We start from the raw sequence: 20,797 nt of genomic DNA on the forward strand, positions 1-20,797 counted from the left end.
ACGAGCCTTTACAGTACCCTCTCTTTGACGAGCCTTTACAGTACCCTCTCTTTGTCGAGCCTTTACAGTACCCTCTCTTTGACGAGCCTTTACAATACCCTCTCTTTGACGAGCCTTTACAGTACCCTCTCTTTGACGAGCCTTTACAGTACCCTCTCTTTGATGAGCCTTTACAGTACCCTCTCTTTGACGAGCCTTTACAGTACCCTCTCTTTGAGGAGCCTTTACAGTACCCTCTCTTTGACGAGCCTTTACAGTACCCTCTCTTTGATGAGCCTTTACAGTACCCTCTCTTTGACGAGCCTTTACAATACCCTCTCTTTGACGAGCCTTTACAGTACCCTCTCTTTGACGAGCCTTTACAGTACCCTCTCTTTGTCGAGCCTTTACAGTACCCTCTCTTTGTCGAGCCTTTACAGTACCCTCTCTTTGACGAGCCTTTACAAGACCCTCTCTTTGACGACCCTTTACAATACCCTCTCTTTGACGACCCTTTACAGTACCCTCTCTTTGACGAGCCTTTACAATACCCTCTCTTTGATGAGCCTTTACAGTACCCTCTCTTTGACGAGCCTTTACAAGACCCTCTCTTTGACGACCCTTTACAATACCCTCTCTTTGACGACCCTTTACAGTACCCTCTCTTTGACGAGCCTTTACAATACCCTCTCTTTGACGAGCCTTTACAGTACCCTCTCTTTGATGAGCCTTTACAGTACCCTCTCTTTGACGAGCCTTTACAGTACCCTTTCTTTGACGAGCCTTTACAGTACCCTCTCTTTGACGAGCCTTTACAGTACCCTCTCTTTGAGGAGCCTTTACAGTACCCTCTCTTTGATGAGCCTTTACAGTACCCTCTCTTTGACGAGCCTTTACAGTACCCTCTCTTTGACGAGCCTTTACAGTACCCTCTCTTTGACGAGCCTTTACAGTACCCTCTCTTTGATGAGCCTTTACAGTACCCTCTCTTTGATGAGCCTTTACAGTACCCTCTCTAAGCATTTACAGTACCCTCTCTTTGACGAGCCTTTACATTACCCTTTCTTTGATGAGGTCGATGAATATGTCGGTAAATCTCCAGAGCCAAACATCGCTTTGTATTTTCATCCCACACGTCAAACCGTTCTTTGTGTGTCAACTAAGGAATACTATCATCAAAAAGTATTGCTTGTTAATGATGGATCTGGAAATTACATAAGATAGATTTGATGCTGTATGTCAAATTAAGGGCCGTCAATCGCACAGCTTTTATTCTGTAGAAATGCTGCCATGCATCCCTTCCATAACACCCTGCAAAGGTCAACCGACTGCACTCATGAAAGGCATAAAAGGTATGATTTGACTCACTTGGATGTGATCAGCATGGAGTCGGATATAAGGATGAGAGTGAATGTGAAGAAGTTGGAATGCCTCTCCAACTCAGCGGGGGTGGTCAGATTTTCTGCGCCCGTGCCTTCACAGGCCACAATTTATGGCCATTATGGTGTGCTATTTCTGGCTATAGTGATGGATTCTGCTCAATTATTGTCCATTATGGAGAAAGATGGCCGCACTAGCACACTAGAAATTATTGGTTGCTGCCGCAGTGACATTACAGTGAAATCGTCGCCGCGCATTCAGCCCAGTAAAAAGTAACCTACAGTAGGTTGAAATGGCTGTTGAACATGTGACAGATTTATTGCATATATATATAACAATGTGACTTAAAGACTGAGACTTCCCTTACATGCCGTATAGGATACATTTCCGTCCACTACAGTACTACCTTCCTAGAGGACTAAGACATCGCTAATCACTGCTATTATTATGATATTGAGTGATCCATCTTCTTGATAAGGGTAGAAAATGCCATCTTGGACACTTTTATGGAATCTCTCATACGATTAAATCTGGTGATTGAGAGGGTTTGGCAGGTGACTTGACGTCATTACCATACTCTTGAAACTACTGAGTGCCACTTGTGACTTGCTGATAGGTTAATTGTCCGCCCGGATGACACTGCTCCCATCAAGAAAGAGATGCATCACAGGTGGAAAACAATGTCACCGCATGCTCATCTTAATCGTGATTACAGTGCTTCTTCGCCTGCATTAGGAATTATCGATTTGAAAAATGCATCTCATAAAAGTTGTACATCCACCAGTCCAAAACTGTTGAGTGTGTGTTAGGTCATACCCTGTATCTCTGCATAACATTGCTAATTATCCTACAATGATCCTCCATCGGTAATGATCCGACGGCTGTCCAATAAGTAAACTCTCCTTAAACTCTACCCTTATTCCTGGCATCAGGACACTGCAGTGGCTGTCCTGTTGCCAGGGTTCAGGCTGGCAGTCAGCACAAAGTGAAGGTAATTGAGAGGGAGAAGTCCCAGCCAGTAGCACAGGGGGGCCTCCGCAAGCCTCCCAATGCCACCGTAGCCCCCGCCGCACGTTAATCAAAATGCCCGATCAATAACTTCTCAAGTGCTAATAAGCACTGGCACATTTTGTGATATGTGAGCCCCTTCGTCATTTCAACTACCCCGAGATTTATAGGAAATCCATTGTTAGGTCCAAAGTATGAGGTAATGTAGCACTTAGTAAATGAAGTAAAACCAAAAGCCCAGGGTGATTTGTATTTCATTTACAAAGGACATGTCTAATCATTAGAAGCTCCATCTCTCTGAAAAGCAACTAAAACGGCCGTAATAATGGCTGTGTTCTTTTATAGCTTACTTACTCAGCAGTGACGCAGCAGATAACAGCAAATAGTACCCGCTGCTCTCCACTCCTGATTGGTTCCCTCCCAGATAGCCACGGGGGACTCCTATTCACCGCCGAGTGATTAAAGTCATGTTAGGGAAGCGTTATGGGTCAAGTCATAAAATAATTTGATTTCTGTCCCCTCCACTGTCTCCTCTCAAAGTGATTGGTCTCCTGGTCATCTCACTGGCTGACATAATTGTTAATTAACCATTATGGGCTGCCCTCTCTCATCCATATCTCAGGGCAATTACTCATTTGACAACAATGCAATATATCACAGTGTATATATGATGTATGGATACGGACCAGTTTTACGACTATGAATTGACACAGTATCATGAAAGTGCATTTCCTCACATGACGCTTTATTTCCTAACATATTGATTACAGTCATGCAATGTTTGTTTCACACGTGATCTTCTCTACAGGTGCCTAAGATGACTCACTGAAATCTAGTTTCAAATCTTAGCCGCTTAGCATGACAGTGGCGAGGGAAAAACTCAGTATAACAAGTGCATTGTATTCTCAAAACAAGCATTTGTGATTTGAATTTACCTGCCTGTTTTTTCAGTGTTTATTTGTCTGGCCAAACATGAAGGGTCCTGCAGAAGAGTAGAGTGCACGCACATCCGAGATTATTTCAACAGGTGCTGGAAAAAAATATGCGTATAGAAAAAGAAAAGGAAATCCGCACACTGTTTTTTAAGCTCCCACGGTGAGTTTTTTAATTACAAAAAAGCAACGTTTCGACCCTCACGGGTCTTCATCAGGCAGTACAGAGAGGGCCATCACCAAGACTGCCTACCCCCCCCCCCCCTTCCTCTCAAAATGTTAATCAGATCGCATACCGTGTCCAGACCAATGCTGCCTTTTTTTAATACTTCCTCTCAAAATGTTAATCAGATCACATATCCAGAATATATCCTTAAACACAGGTGAATTTTGTTGTCCTTTTCAACCTGTTACGGGGGCAAATGTGCAAACCAGTTCAGCAAAAGGTTCAGTTTCAAAGTCCCACTGCAGCACAACCTACCTTTTTTTTCCTACCTTTCGCTTAAGTCATCAGCTCTTTGCACGACAAGGTGAGTTTTCTTTTCAAAAAAGACCACAGATCAGGTAAAGAGGTTCAGGGGGAAGAAAGTTAAATAAAAAGCTCTTTAAAATGGTATTTATAAAGAAAAAGACAAACAGTGTCCCTGTTGAAAATAGAAGCGCGCGCTGAAATCCATTCTGATGACAGTTGGAAGAATGCAGGCTTTATGAGGGACTTGAGCCCCATCTTTGCCATATCTTTTAAGCGTGATTATTTACTTAAAACAACAAACCGAGGCTCTGAGTCTGCCATTGTGGACGACAGCCCTTTGATTGAGCTCGGAGCTTGAATTCTTAACTAATAAATTGTTCCACGCCTTTGTGTGGGGCATTAACGGCAGTGGTCTGCGTTTTTCTTGCTCTAATCTCAAGAATGCAGCAGCCTCTTGAGAAGCACAGGGGTTTCCTCCTCAGGTCTTCACTTTGTTTTCTTAGAGGACTCCCTGGATTGACAGGCCTCACCGTTAGCCCTCTCCTCGGCCATCTGTTTTCACTGATTCTGTCTGAGCACATCAAAGTCAATCAAGGCTGCAAAGCATTTTAAAAGTCACACACACCCCCGCACCCTGTGTGAGAAATAAAGCAAACTTTTCATCGAGCGCACAAAAAGAGACGCTCGGGCTCCTATGTGTTTGTGTGTATGGTTTTCCATGTAAGGGGGTGACCTGGGAGGGATCCCTTAGCTCACAGCACAGGTATGAGCAGCTTAGCTTTGTTCAGTACCTGCTCTGACGACAGCTTGGTGAGTCACACACACACACACACACACACACACACACACACACACACACACACACACACACACACACACACACACACACACACACACACACAGAGAGAGCACAGGCTAGCCTTCTTTGGTCAGGTTCCAACTATTCACTGACATCTCCCTGACAATAAAATAATCATTAGTGAGAAGTAATCAAGAGTACCTGGCTGCAGACAAGTGGGCGGACCTCACGCCTCCGCAACTGACAGGAAGTCACGTGACCTCCGCAGCGGAAGTTCATATTTTTTTTATCTTTATTGACATATACCTCACACCTCGGCAGCGGAAGTTTGTCTTTTTGTAATCTTTATTGACATATTGAAGTTAAACAGACACACAACAAACATAAATGCAACTTTGCCAATGAAGTAGCCTACATGATGTCGGCAGTTCGTCTTCATATTTTGAACACAGATTTAAAAGGCTTTATACAATATATAAAACTGAGAAGTTAGCAGGTAAATGTGCTATGGATAGTATTTCTAAAGTAAAGATCTAACTATAAGTGACAGTCGGAATTATTGGTCGCCATGGAGACCCCCACACACACCTACATAGCCCTGTCAAAAACGTGTAAACAGAACATTCATATTGGACCCTTCACAATTTTTTATACTGTAGTCTACATTCTATACTGTAGCCTGCAGTCTATATTTATATACTGTAGCCTGCAGTCTATATTTATATACTGTAGCCTGCAGTCTATATTATTTTCAGAACATCAATAAAGAATACATGGCAGTTAGTCAATGGGGGGGGGGGGGGTTAAAAGAAACACCACCACCACCACCCAGGGCCGATTTTACCAACGGGTTTACCGGGGCTGAAGCCCCGGGGCCCGGGACATCAAGGGGCCCAAAAAATAAATAAATGTTTTTTTGAAAAAATAATTGAATAACCATGTGTGTGTGCACTGTAATAATAACAGCAATAATAAATACTAAATAATAATAATAAAAGTGCTTGTTGTGACATCTCAGTGGCAATGTTTTCTTTCCAATCAGGCTGTTTATGAAAGAACATGATGGCTAAACCTACAGTTTGTGTTTGTAAGTTAGAATGCTGACAGGAGAGCAGGTGGTGACATGAAAGTTAGTGAGAAAAGGAGAAGATACTGAATAATGACATCACAACAGTATAATCCTAATGTTGATTTAAAATGAGATATTCCTTTAAATACGGCTAAAAAAGGTTAAAAAAATACACTCAAATCTTTTTCTTTCTTCAGACACTCCCTTCTGCTTGAGGGGGGGGCCCTGCAGAGATGAATAGCCCCAGGGCCCATGAAGTGTAAAATCGGCCCTGCCACCACCACACACAAATCAATAAAACTTTACTTATTTATTCAGGCAGCCAACAAACTAAACCAAAGTCCTCTTCTTCCGACAGTCAGCGACCGTCAAAATCTTCTTCTTCTGTTTTACGGTGGTTGGCTTCTTCTTCTTTTTTGAGTTTTATGGCGGTTGGCAAACATATGTATGTGCATTACCGCCACCTACTGGAGTTTCGGCGGTTGGCATTGGAGCATAGAGAGCCGCAGGGATGACGTATTTTCGTAGTCAGAACGCGGAAGTCCCGGACTTCCTGGTTCTTCACTGTTTCTGTCTATGGGATTTTTGAATGGGTTTTTGCCGTGATGCTTCAAATACGGTCTCTGGGCAACGCAAGATTAATCAAACGCGAACCAGAGTTCAGTCGGATAATCTTCACACATGAGGACCACTTTCATGAGTTTTGTAGCGTTACTAGCGTAAATGCAAGCCCTAGAAGTAAAAAGCTCGAGCTAAGCTAATCCAGAACTACACACTGTCGCATAGGCTTCCACGTCACGTCAGCACTCAACCTGGACTGTTGTTGATGTGTGCACTGATTACTCCGGGCTGAACCAGGTGAGGGAAAGAGAATTTCCGTGTTCGTCCTTTGAAGTGGTGACGTTATTGACGTATATATCCCCATGGACTCAACAGTGTAGTCTCATTTAGCCGTTTGCTAGCTAGCCGCCCTTTTAACAGCACGTAAAAGCTTCAAAACTCATAAAAGTGGTCCTTGTGTGTGAAGATGATACTAAACATTGGTTCGCGTTTGATTAAGCCAGCGTTGCCCAGAGAGATTATTAGAAGCATCGCGCCAAAAACCCATTCAAAACTCCCATAGGCGAAAACTGTGAAGAACCAGGACTGTTAGCATCGATGATTTCCGGACTCGTTCCTGCGGCTCTCTATTGGAGGCAAAAAAAAGAGACCTTAATGCTATCAACACGAATAAGAAGAACTTCCGCTGCGGAGGTCACGTGACTTCCTGTCAGTTGCGGAGGCGTGAGGTTCTCCTACCGTCTGCAGCCAGACCCTCCTCGAAGTAATGGAGACACTCTTTAGATAGTGAAAGAAATAGACAGGATTTGACACCAATTTTAAACCAATTTTAGGAACACACCACCAATTTTCAACCAGCTTTGTATATCTGAAAAGTGTAAACAGTTCTGCAGGCTTTCATTTAGTTTGACAGTTATTGAGAGTTGATTTGAGTTTGGTTGTGGACCAGTGAGGTCATTCATGCACAAATGACATCACTGGTCCACAACTTAACTGCAAAACTGTTTACAATTTTCAGGTATACTACTGATTTTGTAATGATACAAAGTTGAAAGTCGGCAGAGTGTTACTTTAAGCCATCAGACAACAGGTGCTATTGCATAATTCTGAAAATTTAATTAATCACATTTGAAATTTTCATGATTCATGTAAGAATTTGAAAGCCTATTGAATGCCCCATTAGGGAGAAAAAGAAAAGAGAAAATACTGGGGTCTTAAAATGGCTCTAATGATTCAAATTGTAAGCAAAAAGAGAGCAGTGCATTACAATGACTTTAGAGAGCTATTGCTAGGCACAATCATCATGAATGATAGGCTACCATTGCTTTTAAAAAGAAAGAATGCAAATGTTCAAAATAAATATTTGTTATATCTGCATTAGTTGGTGCATTAATATTTGAATCTATTTTACCACTTCGGGCCTGAGTCAGCCAATCAGAACTCAGGACAGGACATCCTATCCATGGTAGTGATGAGTACATGTGGTGGACAAGGAACCTATAAAGAAGGAAGAGACATTTACCATTTGCCAGTTTACACCTATGGGAAATGCATGGAGAAGCACACTAATGTCGTATGACCTTTGATGAAGAAATGCCTCTACCAGATAAAAGAATACACTTCAGAGCCCTGTAAAGCATGTCTATAATCAGGTTTGGATACTGTTTGGAGACCAACAGCAACTAAACAAATGCACACATTAGGAAAAATCAGTCAGTAGCAGTCTATTTGATTGTGTATTTGATTGTATTTTTGTATGGACCTTGAGTCTGGAATAAAGCATATCTATCTATCTATCTATTCTCTGAAGTGTGTTCTTTCATCTGGTAGAGGCATTTCTTCATCAAAGGTCATATGACATAGATGTGTTTTAGTGTGCTTCTCCATGAATCTCCCATAGCCTTGAATAGAACTGGCCGCATAGAATCAAATGTTGGTATGATGTAATGTCTCTTTCGTCTTTATAGGTTCCTTGCTGGTGGAGAGGAGGGGGAGGCGGGAACTGGTTACCTAGTAACCACATAAACACTGCCTTGATAGGATGGCAATGCGGAAGGTTTGGATTTTACACAATATTCTTCATTTTGTTCATTTGTTTATTACATGAAAATGTGCCTATTGTGTAACTGTTAAAGCGTTTGGTTCTGTTTCTGGTCTTTAGACAGCCAGCCTGTCTTCCTTGATAGCAGGTTGGCATGTTTGTGTGTTTTTATTTGTTTGTCTGTGCTGCCTGTTTGCTGCATGGAATGGGATCGCAAACACCCTTGTCAACTGAACTACATGCAGTTTATGGGGGGAGGCAATGTATCATTTTATTTATGCGTAAAAAGTTTTTTGGGGTAAATATAATGAAGGCATTTGCTGATGTTGCGAAACCAGAAAGTAGTGTGTAGCGTAGCCCACTGCCCTGTCCCCCCCCCCCCCCCCCCCCCCACACACAGTAATTGCTATGACTCACTAATTGCATTATTACGTTGCTAATTGCTTACTAATTTCTGCATTAGTAAATTATCCTTAGCAATTCAGCATCGTCCATTTGGCTAAGCAATATCTTCTCTGCTCTGTGCCATAATTTGGTCTAGACAGTACTACAGAATTCATTTAGGCGATTATGCTTGGCTGTCTTCTTATTGTGATGATCAATAAAAAAGTCCACATTTGCCGCTTGGCCCTGTTCATGTGACATACTATAGCAGTGTTAGCCATTCATCAGTTCTTGTCAATTCAATTATGCACCATTGAACTAACATATTTTACAGGGCTTGACATCTAAAACGGGCAACAAGTTGGTAATGACCTCGGTTGCCTTCCAAGACCACATAACACGGACCCTGCTGCATCCGAATGAGCCTCTGAAGCTGAGGGGCAATAGAAAAGCCCCCCCACACACCACCGAAGACCCCCAAAGTAGAGGACGAGTGAATGAGAAACGTCTCCACAAACAAGATGGGCAAGAAGAGAGAGAATATGTGCTCGATCCAGCTTCACCTCGACTAACATTAGGTACACCTGGGAAAATTTGGGAATGTCAGACATCTTACTTTATGAATGAATCATACGTGAATATCGCACCACTACTGTATTTCCATTCTTTCTTCCAGCTCAGAAGATGGGTTTGGAGCCATCCCCAGCTAGGAGGCTGACGGAGGATGAATGGATGCAGGTCAAGGCTAGGTCTGTTGAGCAGGGGGGGTCGGCTCAGCCCTGTGCCATCTGCAGGGAGGAGTTCTACCTTCAGCCTCAGGTGTTCCCCCAACACAAGTATAGCTGTTGTTAATATTCTGTGAGAAAGCCCTTTTCTGCATGTTTTCAGCATTCATCACGCCTCGGGGAAACCTGTTTCCCTATACACACATAGCCATAGCAAGGCACAGTATGCGCGTGTCCGTGCGTGCCCACACACACACACACACACACACACACACACACACACACACACACAAAGCCCCACCCCCTCCAGTTCCTGTATGTTCTAATCTGTGTAGACAACTGTACAAATTTACCCATACTGCCTTGGAACTCAACTGTGACGCGATGATGTAGCAATCAGTGTGTTACTGTGAGGGTCATTCAGTCTTTTACACCTTTCCGATCCCCTTTTAAGATGCCAATCTCCTGAAGAATGCAGGGCTGGAATAGACGGCCTGACAAAGCACAGTTGCCATAGTAACATAGACGCACGTGTCAATATTAGTTTGACTCAGGGAAAAAATGTTAATTAGTGGCTGCTAACAAGGGAAAGTGACAAGAGGGAATCTTTGTTGATTCGGCATCCTCTCAGTCTTCAGTTCATATTGTAACAATGCGTTTTGTTACACTCAAGTATTAATACGCCAGCAGTTGTACTGAATCAGTTGTGTAGACAGAAATATTTGTTACTCAATCCGGCTCAAATTATGTGAATGCCAACCACACCAGAAATTGTCCATAATAGGTCGGTGTAAAAGAAAGAAAAGACAAAGTGAATGTGCTTTCTATATTGTGTGTCTGAAAGTGTAGCTTGTAACCTCGAGGCTTTGATAGTGAGAGTTGAAAATTCTCTCTGGTCTAATGGCTTGTCGAGCTCCTGGAAATTGTGCACTGCAGGGGGCCCTTTCACTGGTGATGGAGTATGTTGGTCAGGCCAAAAACAATGGGAAATCAATATGCCTCCCCCCTGCCCTCTAGACATCTGAGTAAACTGGTTTGTGTGCCAAGCCCTATAGATGTGGCTGTCTCCTTTCAGACGATAAAAGAGCCCCTCTCGCAAGGAGAGGAGACTATAGTCCAGGTCCCCTCTCACAGGGAGAGGAGACTATAGTCCAGGTCCCCTCCCGCAGGTGGAGGAGACTATAGTCCAGGTCCCCTCTCGCAGGTAGAGGAGACTATAGTCCAGGTCCCCTCTCGCAGGTAGAGGAGACTATTGTCCAGGTCCCCTCTCGCAGGTGGAGGAGACTATAGTCCAGGTCCCCTCTCGCAGGTAGAAGAGACTATAGTCCAGGTCCCCTCTCGCAGGTAGAGGAGACTATAGTCCAGGTCCCCTCTCGCAGGGAGAGGAGACTATAGTCCAGGTCCCCTCTCGCAGGTAGAGAAGACTATAGTCCAGGTCCCCTCTCGCAGGTAGAGGAGACTATAGTCCAGGTCCCCACTCGCAGGTAGAGGAGACTATAGTCCAAGTCCCCTCTCGCAGGTAGAGGAGACTATAGTCCAGGTCCTCTCTCGCAGGGAGAGGAGACTATAGTCCAGCTCCCCTCTCGCAGGGAGAGGAGACTATAGTCCAGGTCCCCTCTCGCAGGTGGAGGAGACTGTAGTCCAGGTCCCGTCTCGCAGGGAGAGGAGACTATAGTCCAGGTCCCCTCTCGCAGGTGGAGGAGACTATAGTCCAGGCCCCCTCTCGCAGGGAGAGGAGACTATAGTCCAGCTCCCCTCTCGCAGGGAGAGGAGAATATAGTCCAGGTCCCCTCCCGCAGGTCGAGGAGACTATAGTCCAGGTCCCCTCTCGCAGGTAGAGGAGACTATAGTCCAGCTCCCCTCTCGCAGGTAGAGGAGACTATAGTCCAGGTCCCCTCTCGCAGGTAGAGGAGACTGTAGTCCAGGTAGAGGAGACTATAGTCCAGGTCCCCTCTTGCAGGTAGAGGAGACTATAGTCCAGGTTCCCTCTCGCAGGTAATGGAGACTGTAGTCCAGGTAGAGGAGACTATAGTCCAGGTCCCCTCTCGCAGGTAGAGGAGACTATAGTCCAGGTCCCCTCTCGCAGGGAGAGGAGACTATAGTCCAGGTCCCCTCTCACAGGTAGAGGAGACTATAGTCCAGGTCCCCTCTCGCAGGTAGAGGAGACTATAGTCCAGGTCCCTTCTCGCAGGTAGAGAAGACTGTAGTCCAGGTAGAGGAGACTATAGTCCAGGTCCCCTCTCGCAGGTAGAGGAGACTATAGTCCAGGTCCCCTCTCGCAGGTAGAGGAGACTATTGTCCAGGTCCCCTCTCACAGGTAGAGGAGACTATAGTCCAGGTCCCCTCTCGCAGGTAGAGGAGACTGTAGTCCAGGTAGAGGAGACTATAGTCCAGGTCCCCTCTCACAGGTAGAGAAGACTGTAGTCCAGGTAGAGGAGACTATAGTCCAGGTCCCCTCTCGCAGGTAGAGGAGACTATAGTCCAGGTCCCCTCTCGCAGGGAGAGGAGACTATAGTCCAGGTCCCCTCTCGCAGGTAGAGGAGACTATAGTCCAGGTCCCCTCTCGCAGGTAGAGAAGACTGTAGTCCAGGTAGAGGAGACTATAGTCCAGGTCCCCTCTCGCAGGTAGAGGAGACTATAGTCCAGGTCCCCTCTCGCAGGTAGAGGAGACTATAGTCCAGGTCCCCTCTCGCAGGTAGAGGAGACTATTGTCCAGGTCCCCTCTCACAGGTAGAGGAGACTATTGTCCAGGTCCCCTCTCACAGGTAGAGGAGACTATAGTCCAGGTCCCCTCTCGCAGGTAGAGGAGACTATAGTCCAGGTCCCCTCTCGCAGGTAGAGGAGACTGTAGTCCAGGTCCCCTCTCACAGGTAGAGGAGACTATAGTCCAGGTCCCCTCTCGCAGGTAGAGGAGACTATAGTCCAGGTCCCCTCTCGCAGTTAGAGGAGACTATAGTCCAGGTCCCCTCTCGCAGGTAGAGGAGACTATAGTCCAGGTCCCCTCTCGCAGGTAGAGGAGACTATAGTCCAGGTCCCCTCTCGCAGGTAGAGGAGACTATTGTCCAGGTCCCCTCTCACAGGTAGAGGAGACTATTGTCCAGGTCCCCTCTCACAGGTAGAGGAGACTATAGTCCAGGTCCCCTCTCGCAGGTAGAGGAGACTATTGTCCAGGTCCCCTCTCACAGGTAGAGGAGACTATTGTCCAGGTCCCCTCTCACAGGTAGAGGAGACTATAGTCCAGGTCCCCTCTCGCAGGTAGAGGAGACTATAGTCCAGGTCCCCTCTCGCAGGTAGAGGAGACTGTAGTCCAGGTCCCCTCTCGCAGGTAGAGGAGACTATAGTCCAGGTAGAGGAGACTGTAGTCCAGGTAGAGGAGACTATAGTCCAGCTCCCAGCCGGCCCAGTGGGGGTCATGCCCACTCCCTTTACCCTCATGGAAAATAACGCACACAGAGGCTGACACACACATTCAGAGGCATACACACTCAAATACACACAGACGTAGCATGCAGGCATGGCACAATGCACATACACACACACACACACACACACACACACACACACACACACACAGCATATGTGCACAGGGTGTATAAGCGCACACATACATGAATCCCACATTGAATGTTCACAGGAGCTACATACCAAAGCACTTAGAGAAAACCTGAAAACCAATACATGGCAAGCAGCATCCTCAGGAGACACGGCCGCCCATACTGTACCTCTGGACTCTAAATCAGACTGATTGGATACTTCTTGATTTACAGTCATACATCAGCATGTGTGGTACACATTGGATTTAACATAAACCAAGTTATGTATATTTATGTCCTGTTTAGGTGTTGCTGTCTTGCACTCATGTTTTCCACAGAGCATGTCTGCAGGCATTTGAGAGGTTTACTGGGAAGAAGAGCTGCCCCATGTGCAGAAAGGAGCAGTATGAAACACGGGTGATCCATGACGGGGCTGGCCTCTTCAGACACCAGTGTGCCACCAGGTAGAGAACTGTACAAAACACACACGTTCTCTCTCAAGGTGTTCTTTGCTGCTCAAAGCTTTGACAACACTGTCTGCTGTACTTCAAACTTGTAGGCTACTGGGCAGATTAACATTCAAACAATTTCCCAAAGACGCAAATTTATGTTTGGATATACTGTAATAAAAACCCGCAATGAAAAGGAAGATACTGTATACATCACGCCATCTGTGACGTGTATCTAGTGATTTACACCAGCCAGCAACATCACTCATTTTATGTTGAAGGAAGAATGAACCCCAAATAGTAACATTTAGTAACATGCTTAATATATTCAAATGTAATTTCTTAGGCAAAATAATGCCATAGAAACCCGAATTCCTGGGTGTGATCACCAAAATTGGAGTTATGAAGTTTTCATACAACTACAGCAAAATTCTGAAGTCACTCTGCCCACTCATACTGAAACAAATGTAGAATACGGTGATCTGTGAGATGGGAGGCATATGGTCAAATTACAATGGCAATTTTTGTTTTACTTCTAAAATACATGTTCCTTATCGGAGCCAATTGTTAGTTAGTTATCCTTTATTTATCCCCTTGGGGAAATTCATCCTATTTGTGCAATTGTGCTACTGTAGTGTGGTTGAGGTGTGGATATGAGATACAAGATAATTTTCATTTGTAATAAGATTCAATTATCTGCATTACCAAATATATAGCTGCATAGTCACATCTCCAAATCCAAATATATAGCTGCAGTCACATCTCCAAATCCAAATATATAGCTGCATAGTCACATCTCCAAATCCAAATACATAGCTGCATAGTCACATCTCCAAATCCAAATATATAGCTGCATAGTCACATCTCCAAATCCAAATATATAGCTGCAGTCACATCTCCAAATCCAAATATATAGCTGCATCGTCACATCTCCAAATCCTGCAAACTCTCCATTTCAGCACATTTTCATTCATCAGTCAACATTTGAACAAAGCATGCACCACACTTGACGATTAATGTGATTGTTGGTTCAATGTTCTTGGTAAACACATTTTGTGTTTGCAGAATTCAAGCGTGTTGGCGAGGCTATGTTGCTCGAAAGCGGTACAGAGATGTGAGGAAGACCATCTGCCCAATAGACAAACGGTTGCGACGCAAGTTCTTTGAGGCAAAGGTGAGTTTACAAATGATCCAGTTTTTATTTTATAAAGAGCCTTATTGGGTAATCATGCATTTTTGGACCACCTTGAACATACTAAGGTCACATTGCCCACAATGCCCAGGTTTCCTCTTCACAAGTCTCCTTCTCTTCTTACGTTCCCCCCTGACATTCTTTGACTGTTTAGCTGGGCAAACATAAGCCGTGACCAACATCACATCCGAGGTCCATGAGTTGAGACATGGGTTTCAACTGCAGAGGGACTCACTGACCCCAGTGCACACATGCACATACATGCACGCACGCACACGCACACGCACACGCACGCCCACACACACCTTTGCCCGCTCACACCCCCTCAAGCTCCTTTGATGCTGTGTGAATCGTACACTGTTTGTCAACTAATTGTGGAGAGAGTTTTAGTCAAACAGTCTGGACATTCCAGCGTCAACACAAAAGCAGGGTCCTCCTCTCTCTCTCTGTGTGTTTGGGTCCAGTCCTCCGGCAACTAAGTGTGTGTGAGTGTGGCTGCTGCGGAGGGGAGGGTGGATACTGTAGGTGGCGTTGGCAGGAGGCTTAGATATCTGATGCCCGATGTCTTTTCAGTCTCCGTTCACGTCCTGTTTCAAAGCTATAAATCATGCAACAACTGGACTTAGAGGGAATTTTTAAGAGTGGGCTTTGGTTGAGCGGTGGCGTCCAGAACAGCCAGTGATGGGCTCGATTGACACGGAGGCTCTGTTGACTTGATGGTCGCTCTGTGGAAAAGGGAACATTGCCACCTAGTGAGACACAAACCTCCCCCCATCACTCCCTGTTGACATGTGATGACCGGGGAAGACACTGGTCATCATTCTCTCATCTCAGCAGTCAGGGGAAACCCTGTCCAGGACTTAAAGTTCCCAGGCACCATGCCTAATAGAATTCTTCATTCAATACATTGTACAATGGACAATTTTTCAGGCTCACAAATATGTTCTTGCTTTAACCCCTGTTAACCCCTGTCTGTCAGGTCAAACCTGTCAGTCAAGGAAAACCCTAAACCGCCTGCGTGTTGTGAAGGAACGCTGCAAGGTGTCCATGAAGAAATGGAAAATGGCAATCTCAGATGCATGTGTGTGTGTGTGTGTGTGTGTGTGTGTGTGTGTGTGGCGACCCCCAAACCATGGAACATGTCATGAGATGCAGCTCCGCTCCACAATGTACCGTCGCACTTGCCTGTGCCAACTATTGGAAGGATACGATATAGACAATAGATATAGACAATAGATATAGACAATAGCCGGACACAAGGAAGGAAGATGCAGTCAAAACGTCGTAGTTTTCTTTTGTTTATTTATCAAACTAGGCGATTAGCTCGGCCGCTGTACGGCCTCGCCCGCCCTGCTGGCCGAGCTGGCCTTGCAGCTCGCATACACAGCTCGGCCACTGCACGGCCTCGCCCTCGCTCGCCTGTGCTATTGCCATGCACACCTCACAATTGCTCAACTTTGCGGGCTCTCTGCTCTTATGACATCACTGATGATGTCACAACTTCGCATCACTGATGACATCACATGCTCTTATGACATCACTGATGACATCACTTCTAGTTGGGTGACATCACTTCTGGGACAAAAATCACAGAGCCAACTTGCTTCCTTTTTAGTCATGATGATGATGATAATGATGATGATGAGGAATTGAGGGTCATGCACTAATTTTTGCAAGCGAGTTTATCTCATGACCTTTGTTTGTGCTGTAAAAGCAGTGATAGGTCCTACACATCTGTGTCCGGTGGCTTGTTAACAACAGGCACACGTGTATTTCTCTATGGAGTGGTGCAATCAAGCAGAGTGCTCCTGCAGTTCAAAGAGGCTGATTAAGCAAGGGTGACAAATGCATGAGGGCCACAGTTGTAAGGTGTTGTGAGGGTCGGAGTGTCCTCCCCATCCCCCTGTCAGGCTCCATCATCTCGCCTATAAACCAAGCCTTAGCATGTCGCCTAAACAAAGAGGTGGCGTTTAATGAGCCAATTAACTGTGCTCTAACACATTAGGCCATGTGCACCATCCATGTTACGCTGTCAGCCACTTACAGTAAAGGTCTGCGATTGGGTGGTCTTGTCTCGTATCTTTTAGTCACACCAAGGATCTAGAGCGCTGATAGGTCCGTCTGACTTACTTTTCAGAGTCAAGACTTATTTGCTTAGTTGCGTTACTGTAATTTCATTACTTTCCCCCGGTAACTAGTAATGTAAGGGATTACAATTTCCAAAAAGTATTAGTTACTAATCCAAGTAACGTTTCTGTATTACTTTCTCCAGCACTGGCACAGCGCTAAAACAAAGTGTGGAGATAGGTCTGACTATGTGAGACTAGTGCATTGCTAGAACGTGATTAGCTTTTTGTCCTAGGTAGACAACTAAATAAAAAGTATGCAGTTTGGCTGATTGTTGACTCCTGTAAGGTTAATTATTGTTGTTCCAATAAAGTGGATTCAGTTGTAAAAGGAACTAGGTAAACAGGTTGTACGTCACTTTTTTCAGAAGGGTGTGTAGCAAAAGTAATATAGTAAAGTAACGAGTAATGTAACTAATTACTTTTGATACCAAGTAATAAGCAAAGTTATTTTTAAACTTTTTAAAGGATTAATAAGTAATAAGTAGTAACTAATTACATGTCCTGAGTAACTTGCCCGCCCAACACTGGTTGACTGTAATGCAAACAGGTGTTTTAGTGCTCTGGCTGGAACTAGTGTTAGATGGAAAAACCTATTCAGCATCCTCTTTAACCCCATGTTAGTAGGAGGCAATAAAGCATCATTGTGCCATGACCCGCCATGAAGCCACAGGTGTTCCCCGCAGGAAAGCCTTCAGAATATATATATAAATATATATATATATATATATTTTTTTTTTACCTTTATTTAAACAGGGGGAGTCTCACTGAGAGCAATGCTCTCTTTTTCAGGAGTGCCCTGTTCACATTCACACACACATTCATACCTGGAAGCTGACCAGTACAACCACAGTCTGATCTGTTGGCCACTGAGCAGCTCCACTGGAGCAGTTGGGGTTAAGGGCCTTGCTCAAGGGCACCTCAGTGGTGGTAATGAGGGAGGGGCAAGCGCTGCCTTTTCACTTTACCCACCCAGATTTATCCTGCCGGTCGCGGGGATTGAACCGACGACCTTCCGGTCACAAGCTCGCTTCTCTAACCATTGGGCCACCACTGCCCGATATCAGGTCAGTTTCACAGGTGTTCCCTGCAGGAAAGCCTTCAGAATATCAGGTCAGTTTCACAAATGTTATCAGCTGATTCCGATGGCCAGCTTTCCATTTTTACTTGCGTCGGAGGTCCGACCCTGAGTCAACACATTAAGGGGATAACTACTGACACGTAGATGGATTGCCATGAGATAACGCCCTCTGCTGCACTCCGCCTCCTCTCTTCCTCCTCTGTCTTCTCTCCTGTCCACATCCACACTCCGCCTCCTCTTCCTCCTCTGTCCTCTCTGGTCCGCATCCACTGTGAAACCAGGCAAAGTTCACCAGAGGCTGTGTTGTTTGCCTCGACTGTAGAAAAGTCCACCAGGCTCATAAAACCATCCATCCCAATGGTTAACAGTTGTTTAATTAGTGATAAAAGCCTGGCTGTAAAGCAATTCTGATGTCACTGTGACAGGCTCAGGGATGGGGTGTGTATTTGTGTGTGTGGGAGGGAGAGAGAGGTTGTCTTGTGTGTGACAGAACATAAGTGTGTGTATGTGTGTGTGTGTGTGTGTGTGTGTGTGTGTGTGTGTGTGTGTGTGTGCGTGCGTGCATGCGCGTGTGTGCATGTGTCAGAGGGAGAGAGATGTGTGTGTGTGTGTGTGTGTGTGTGTGTGTGTGTGTGTGTGTGTGTGTGTGTGTTTCCATGTTTCCCAGCACCGTCTCTCTTTTTTACTGGTTTCCATTAATTCTCTATGTTAGTGGGAGACATGACTGTATCGATCCGGCTGTTTAACAACTGCACCCTGTCAGCGTGCCTCAGCCATTACAATACACACACACACACACACACACACACACACACACACACACACACACACACACACACTGCCTCAGCCATTACAATACACACAATTAGCCCTTATAGAAAACACCACTCTATTGTGTACACTGAATGAAACATGCCTCTCATCTTTTGTGCGGCTAAAATAGCTTTTTCTAATTAGTTGCAGGAGTTGAATGACAGCTTTGTCCGATACTGTCACACCGACGTGGAGGCTTTTCTGAGTGATATCGACCGCTCCTTGTCATCAAGCAGACGAGTGTTCCAGCAGCTGGAGAGAAAGCTCGTCTCTGAACCTCGAGAGAGCGACTGGGGCAGAATACAGAGCCAGGTCAGGAGCAAAACAAGTATCATCACCGGGTATCATCACACATTCCAATAAGGGTACATTAATTAACGGTTAGTGCATGCTTAATAAGCAATAACTAACCTTTAGTTAATGCTTGTAAGGGTTACTTAACCCTAACCATTAATTACCCCTAAACTATTAAATAATGTATAAAATAATACTTGGTTAACATGAACACGTTAGTAAATGTGTAAATGTGTCTGATGAAGAGCTTGACGCTTGAAACGTCACTACTTTTTGGGTGCATTACATTACATTACGTCATTTGGCAGACGCTTTTATCAAAAGCGACTTACAATAACACACACAAGGATGGTGCTAAAATAAATCACTGAAACGGAGCCCGATGCAGTGTGAGCTGTTTTTATTATCTTTTTAAATGTTTACTAGACACATTAGTTAACTGTTAATTAAGGGTTAGTTCATTATTATTAAGCAGCCATTAACTAAACCCTAATGAATGTAGCCTTATTGTAAAGTGTTAGCCATCATGGAGGAGGGCCCTTGTGAAAAGCAGCTAATCCTTGTCTCATTCTGCTGCCCAGCCTTGCCTCTCAGCCGACATGTTAACGCTTGCATCACAGCTGCCATATAGAAAGTACACGTCTCTCCAGAGGTGATCATTCACTTGTCTTTAGCCAAATGAATGGCAGCAGGTAGGCCCAATAATCCTCTACGTTGACAAAAAACACCACCCGTTCTGATCATGCACCGCAGCCTTTTCATCGCCTCGACTACTGCGGAGGAACTGAAAAGACATCTAGATTTGCGGTTCCATAGGGCTCCATTGTTGCACACAAGGCTTTCATTGCAGTCAGTACCATTTTCCATAGAGGGGGGGGGGGGTTGTATGGAAAGGAGATGTATTTTTCTTCTTCTTGATCTGGTGTGAAAAGGTTGTGCACAGGGCAGGGGCGGCTCAAGCTTGACATTGAGTATCAACACATACTTTGCACCTTCTCCGTGGGTGCAAACACTGTAAAGCAGCGCGCGGCTCGTTATGAAGCCATTAACAGCGGGGCTTGGTGATTGGCTCTAAATAAAGGAAGCTGTCTTTGGGTTCATCATTGGCGGAGCTGTGCTTAATTTTTCTTTTTTAAAAGGATGGCAGATACACGTGCCTTCCAACACGAGGGTCGCAGGTTCGAGCCCCCGTATTGCCTCCGGCTTGGTCGGGGCATCCTTACAGGCACAATTGGCCATGTCATGTGGCAAGCCCGGATTAGGGGTGTGTGTCCTGGTAGCTGCTGCACTAGTGCCTCTTCTGGTCTGTCGGGGCACCTGTTCGGGGGTGAGGGGAACTGAGGGAAATAGCGTGCTCCTCCCACGCGCTACGTCCTGCCGGTGAAACTACTTGCTGTCAGGTGAATAGAAGTGGCTGGTGACTGCACATGTATCGGAGGAAGCATGTGCTATAGTCTACAACTCTCCCCAGATTGGCAGAGGGGGTGGAGCAACGTCCGCGAGGGGGCGGATCTGGAAAAAGAAAATCGTCAAAAGGGCAAGTGAGCCCATTCTATATTTTTTTTCGTCTGACTAATCAGTCACCATTGTTTTGTTTCCACCTTTGGCAGGCTATCCAGAGAGATGTCTGGGACTGTCCCATCTGCCTCACTGCACTCTGCAGCCCCGGCCTGGGCACCGAGGCACAGAGAGCCACCTGTCCACAGAGCAGACGCAGCGTTCTGCTGTCTTGTTCCCACCTCTTCCACCAGCTCTGTCTAGAGGCCTTGGAGGCCTTCTGTGTGGACAGCACACCTACCTGCCCACTGTGCAGATCTGCCTACGACAAAAGACTTATCTGATCCAGGTACAAATATACAGTATAACCTGATGCTGCCCGATGGTTTGTTACACAGAACCATCTGGAACTCGTCCTTGGAAAACGGTTTAGAAAAGGGCAGGTGATTGGATGAATCATCT

General features: G+C 45.4%; 1 protein-coding gene across 1 annotated transcript; it reads left to right on the top strand.

Annotated features, from left to right (window-relative positions):
- Nucleotides 1-1,362: 1,362 nt before the first annotated feature.
- rnf32 (ring finger protein 32) lies at nt 1,363-20,679 on the top strand (the record flags this gene model as incomplete). Its single annotated transcript, XM_083663348.1, has 8 exons — nt 1,363-1,483; nt 2,292-2,416; nt 8,960-9,203; nt 9,302-9,444; nt 13,190-13,347; nt 14,398-14,506; nt 18,689-18,856; nt 20,449-20,679. The coding sequence occupies 8 exons, from the start codon at nt 1,363-1,365 to the stop codon at nt 20,677-20,679; spliced, it is 1,299 nt and encodes a 432-aa protein (XP_083519474.1).
- Between the last annotated feature and the right edge of the window lie 118 nt (nt 20,680-20,797).

The sequence above is a fragment of the Poromitra crassiceps genome (assembly GCF_964638095.1).
Source record: "Poromitra crassiceps genome assembly, chromosome: 2".
In the NCBI taxonomy this organism is placed as follows: domain Eukaryota; kingdom Metazoa; phylum Chordata; class Actinopteri; order Beryciformes; family Melamphaidae; genus Poromitra; species Poromitra crassiceps.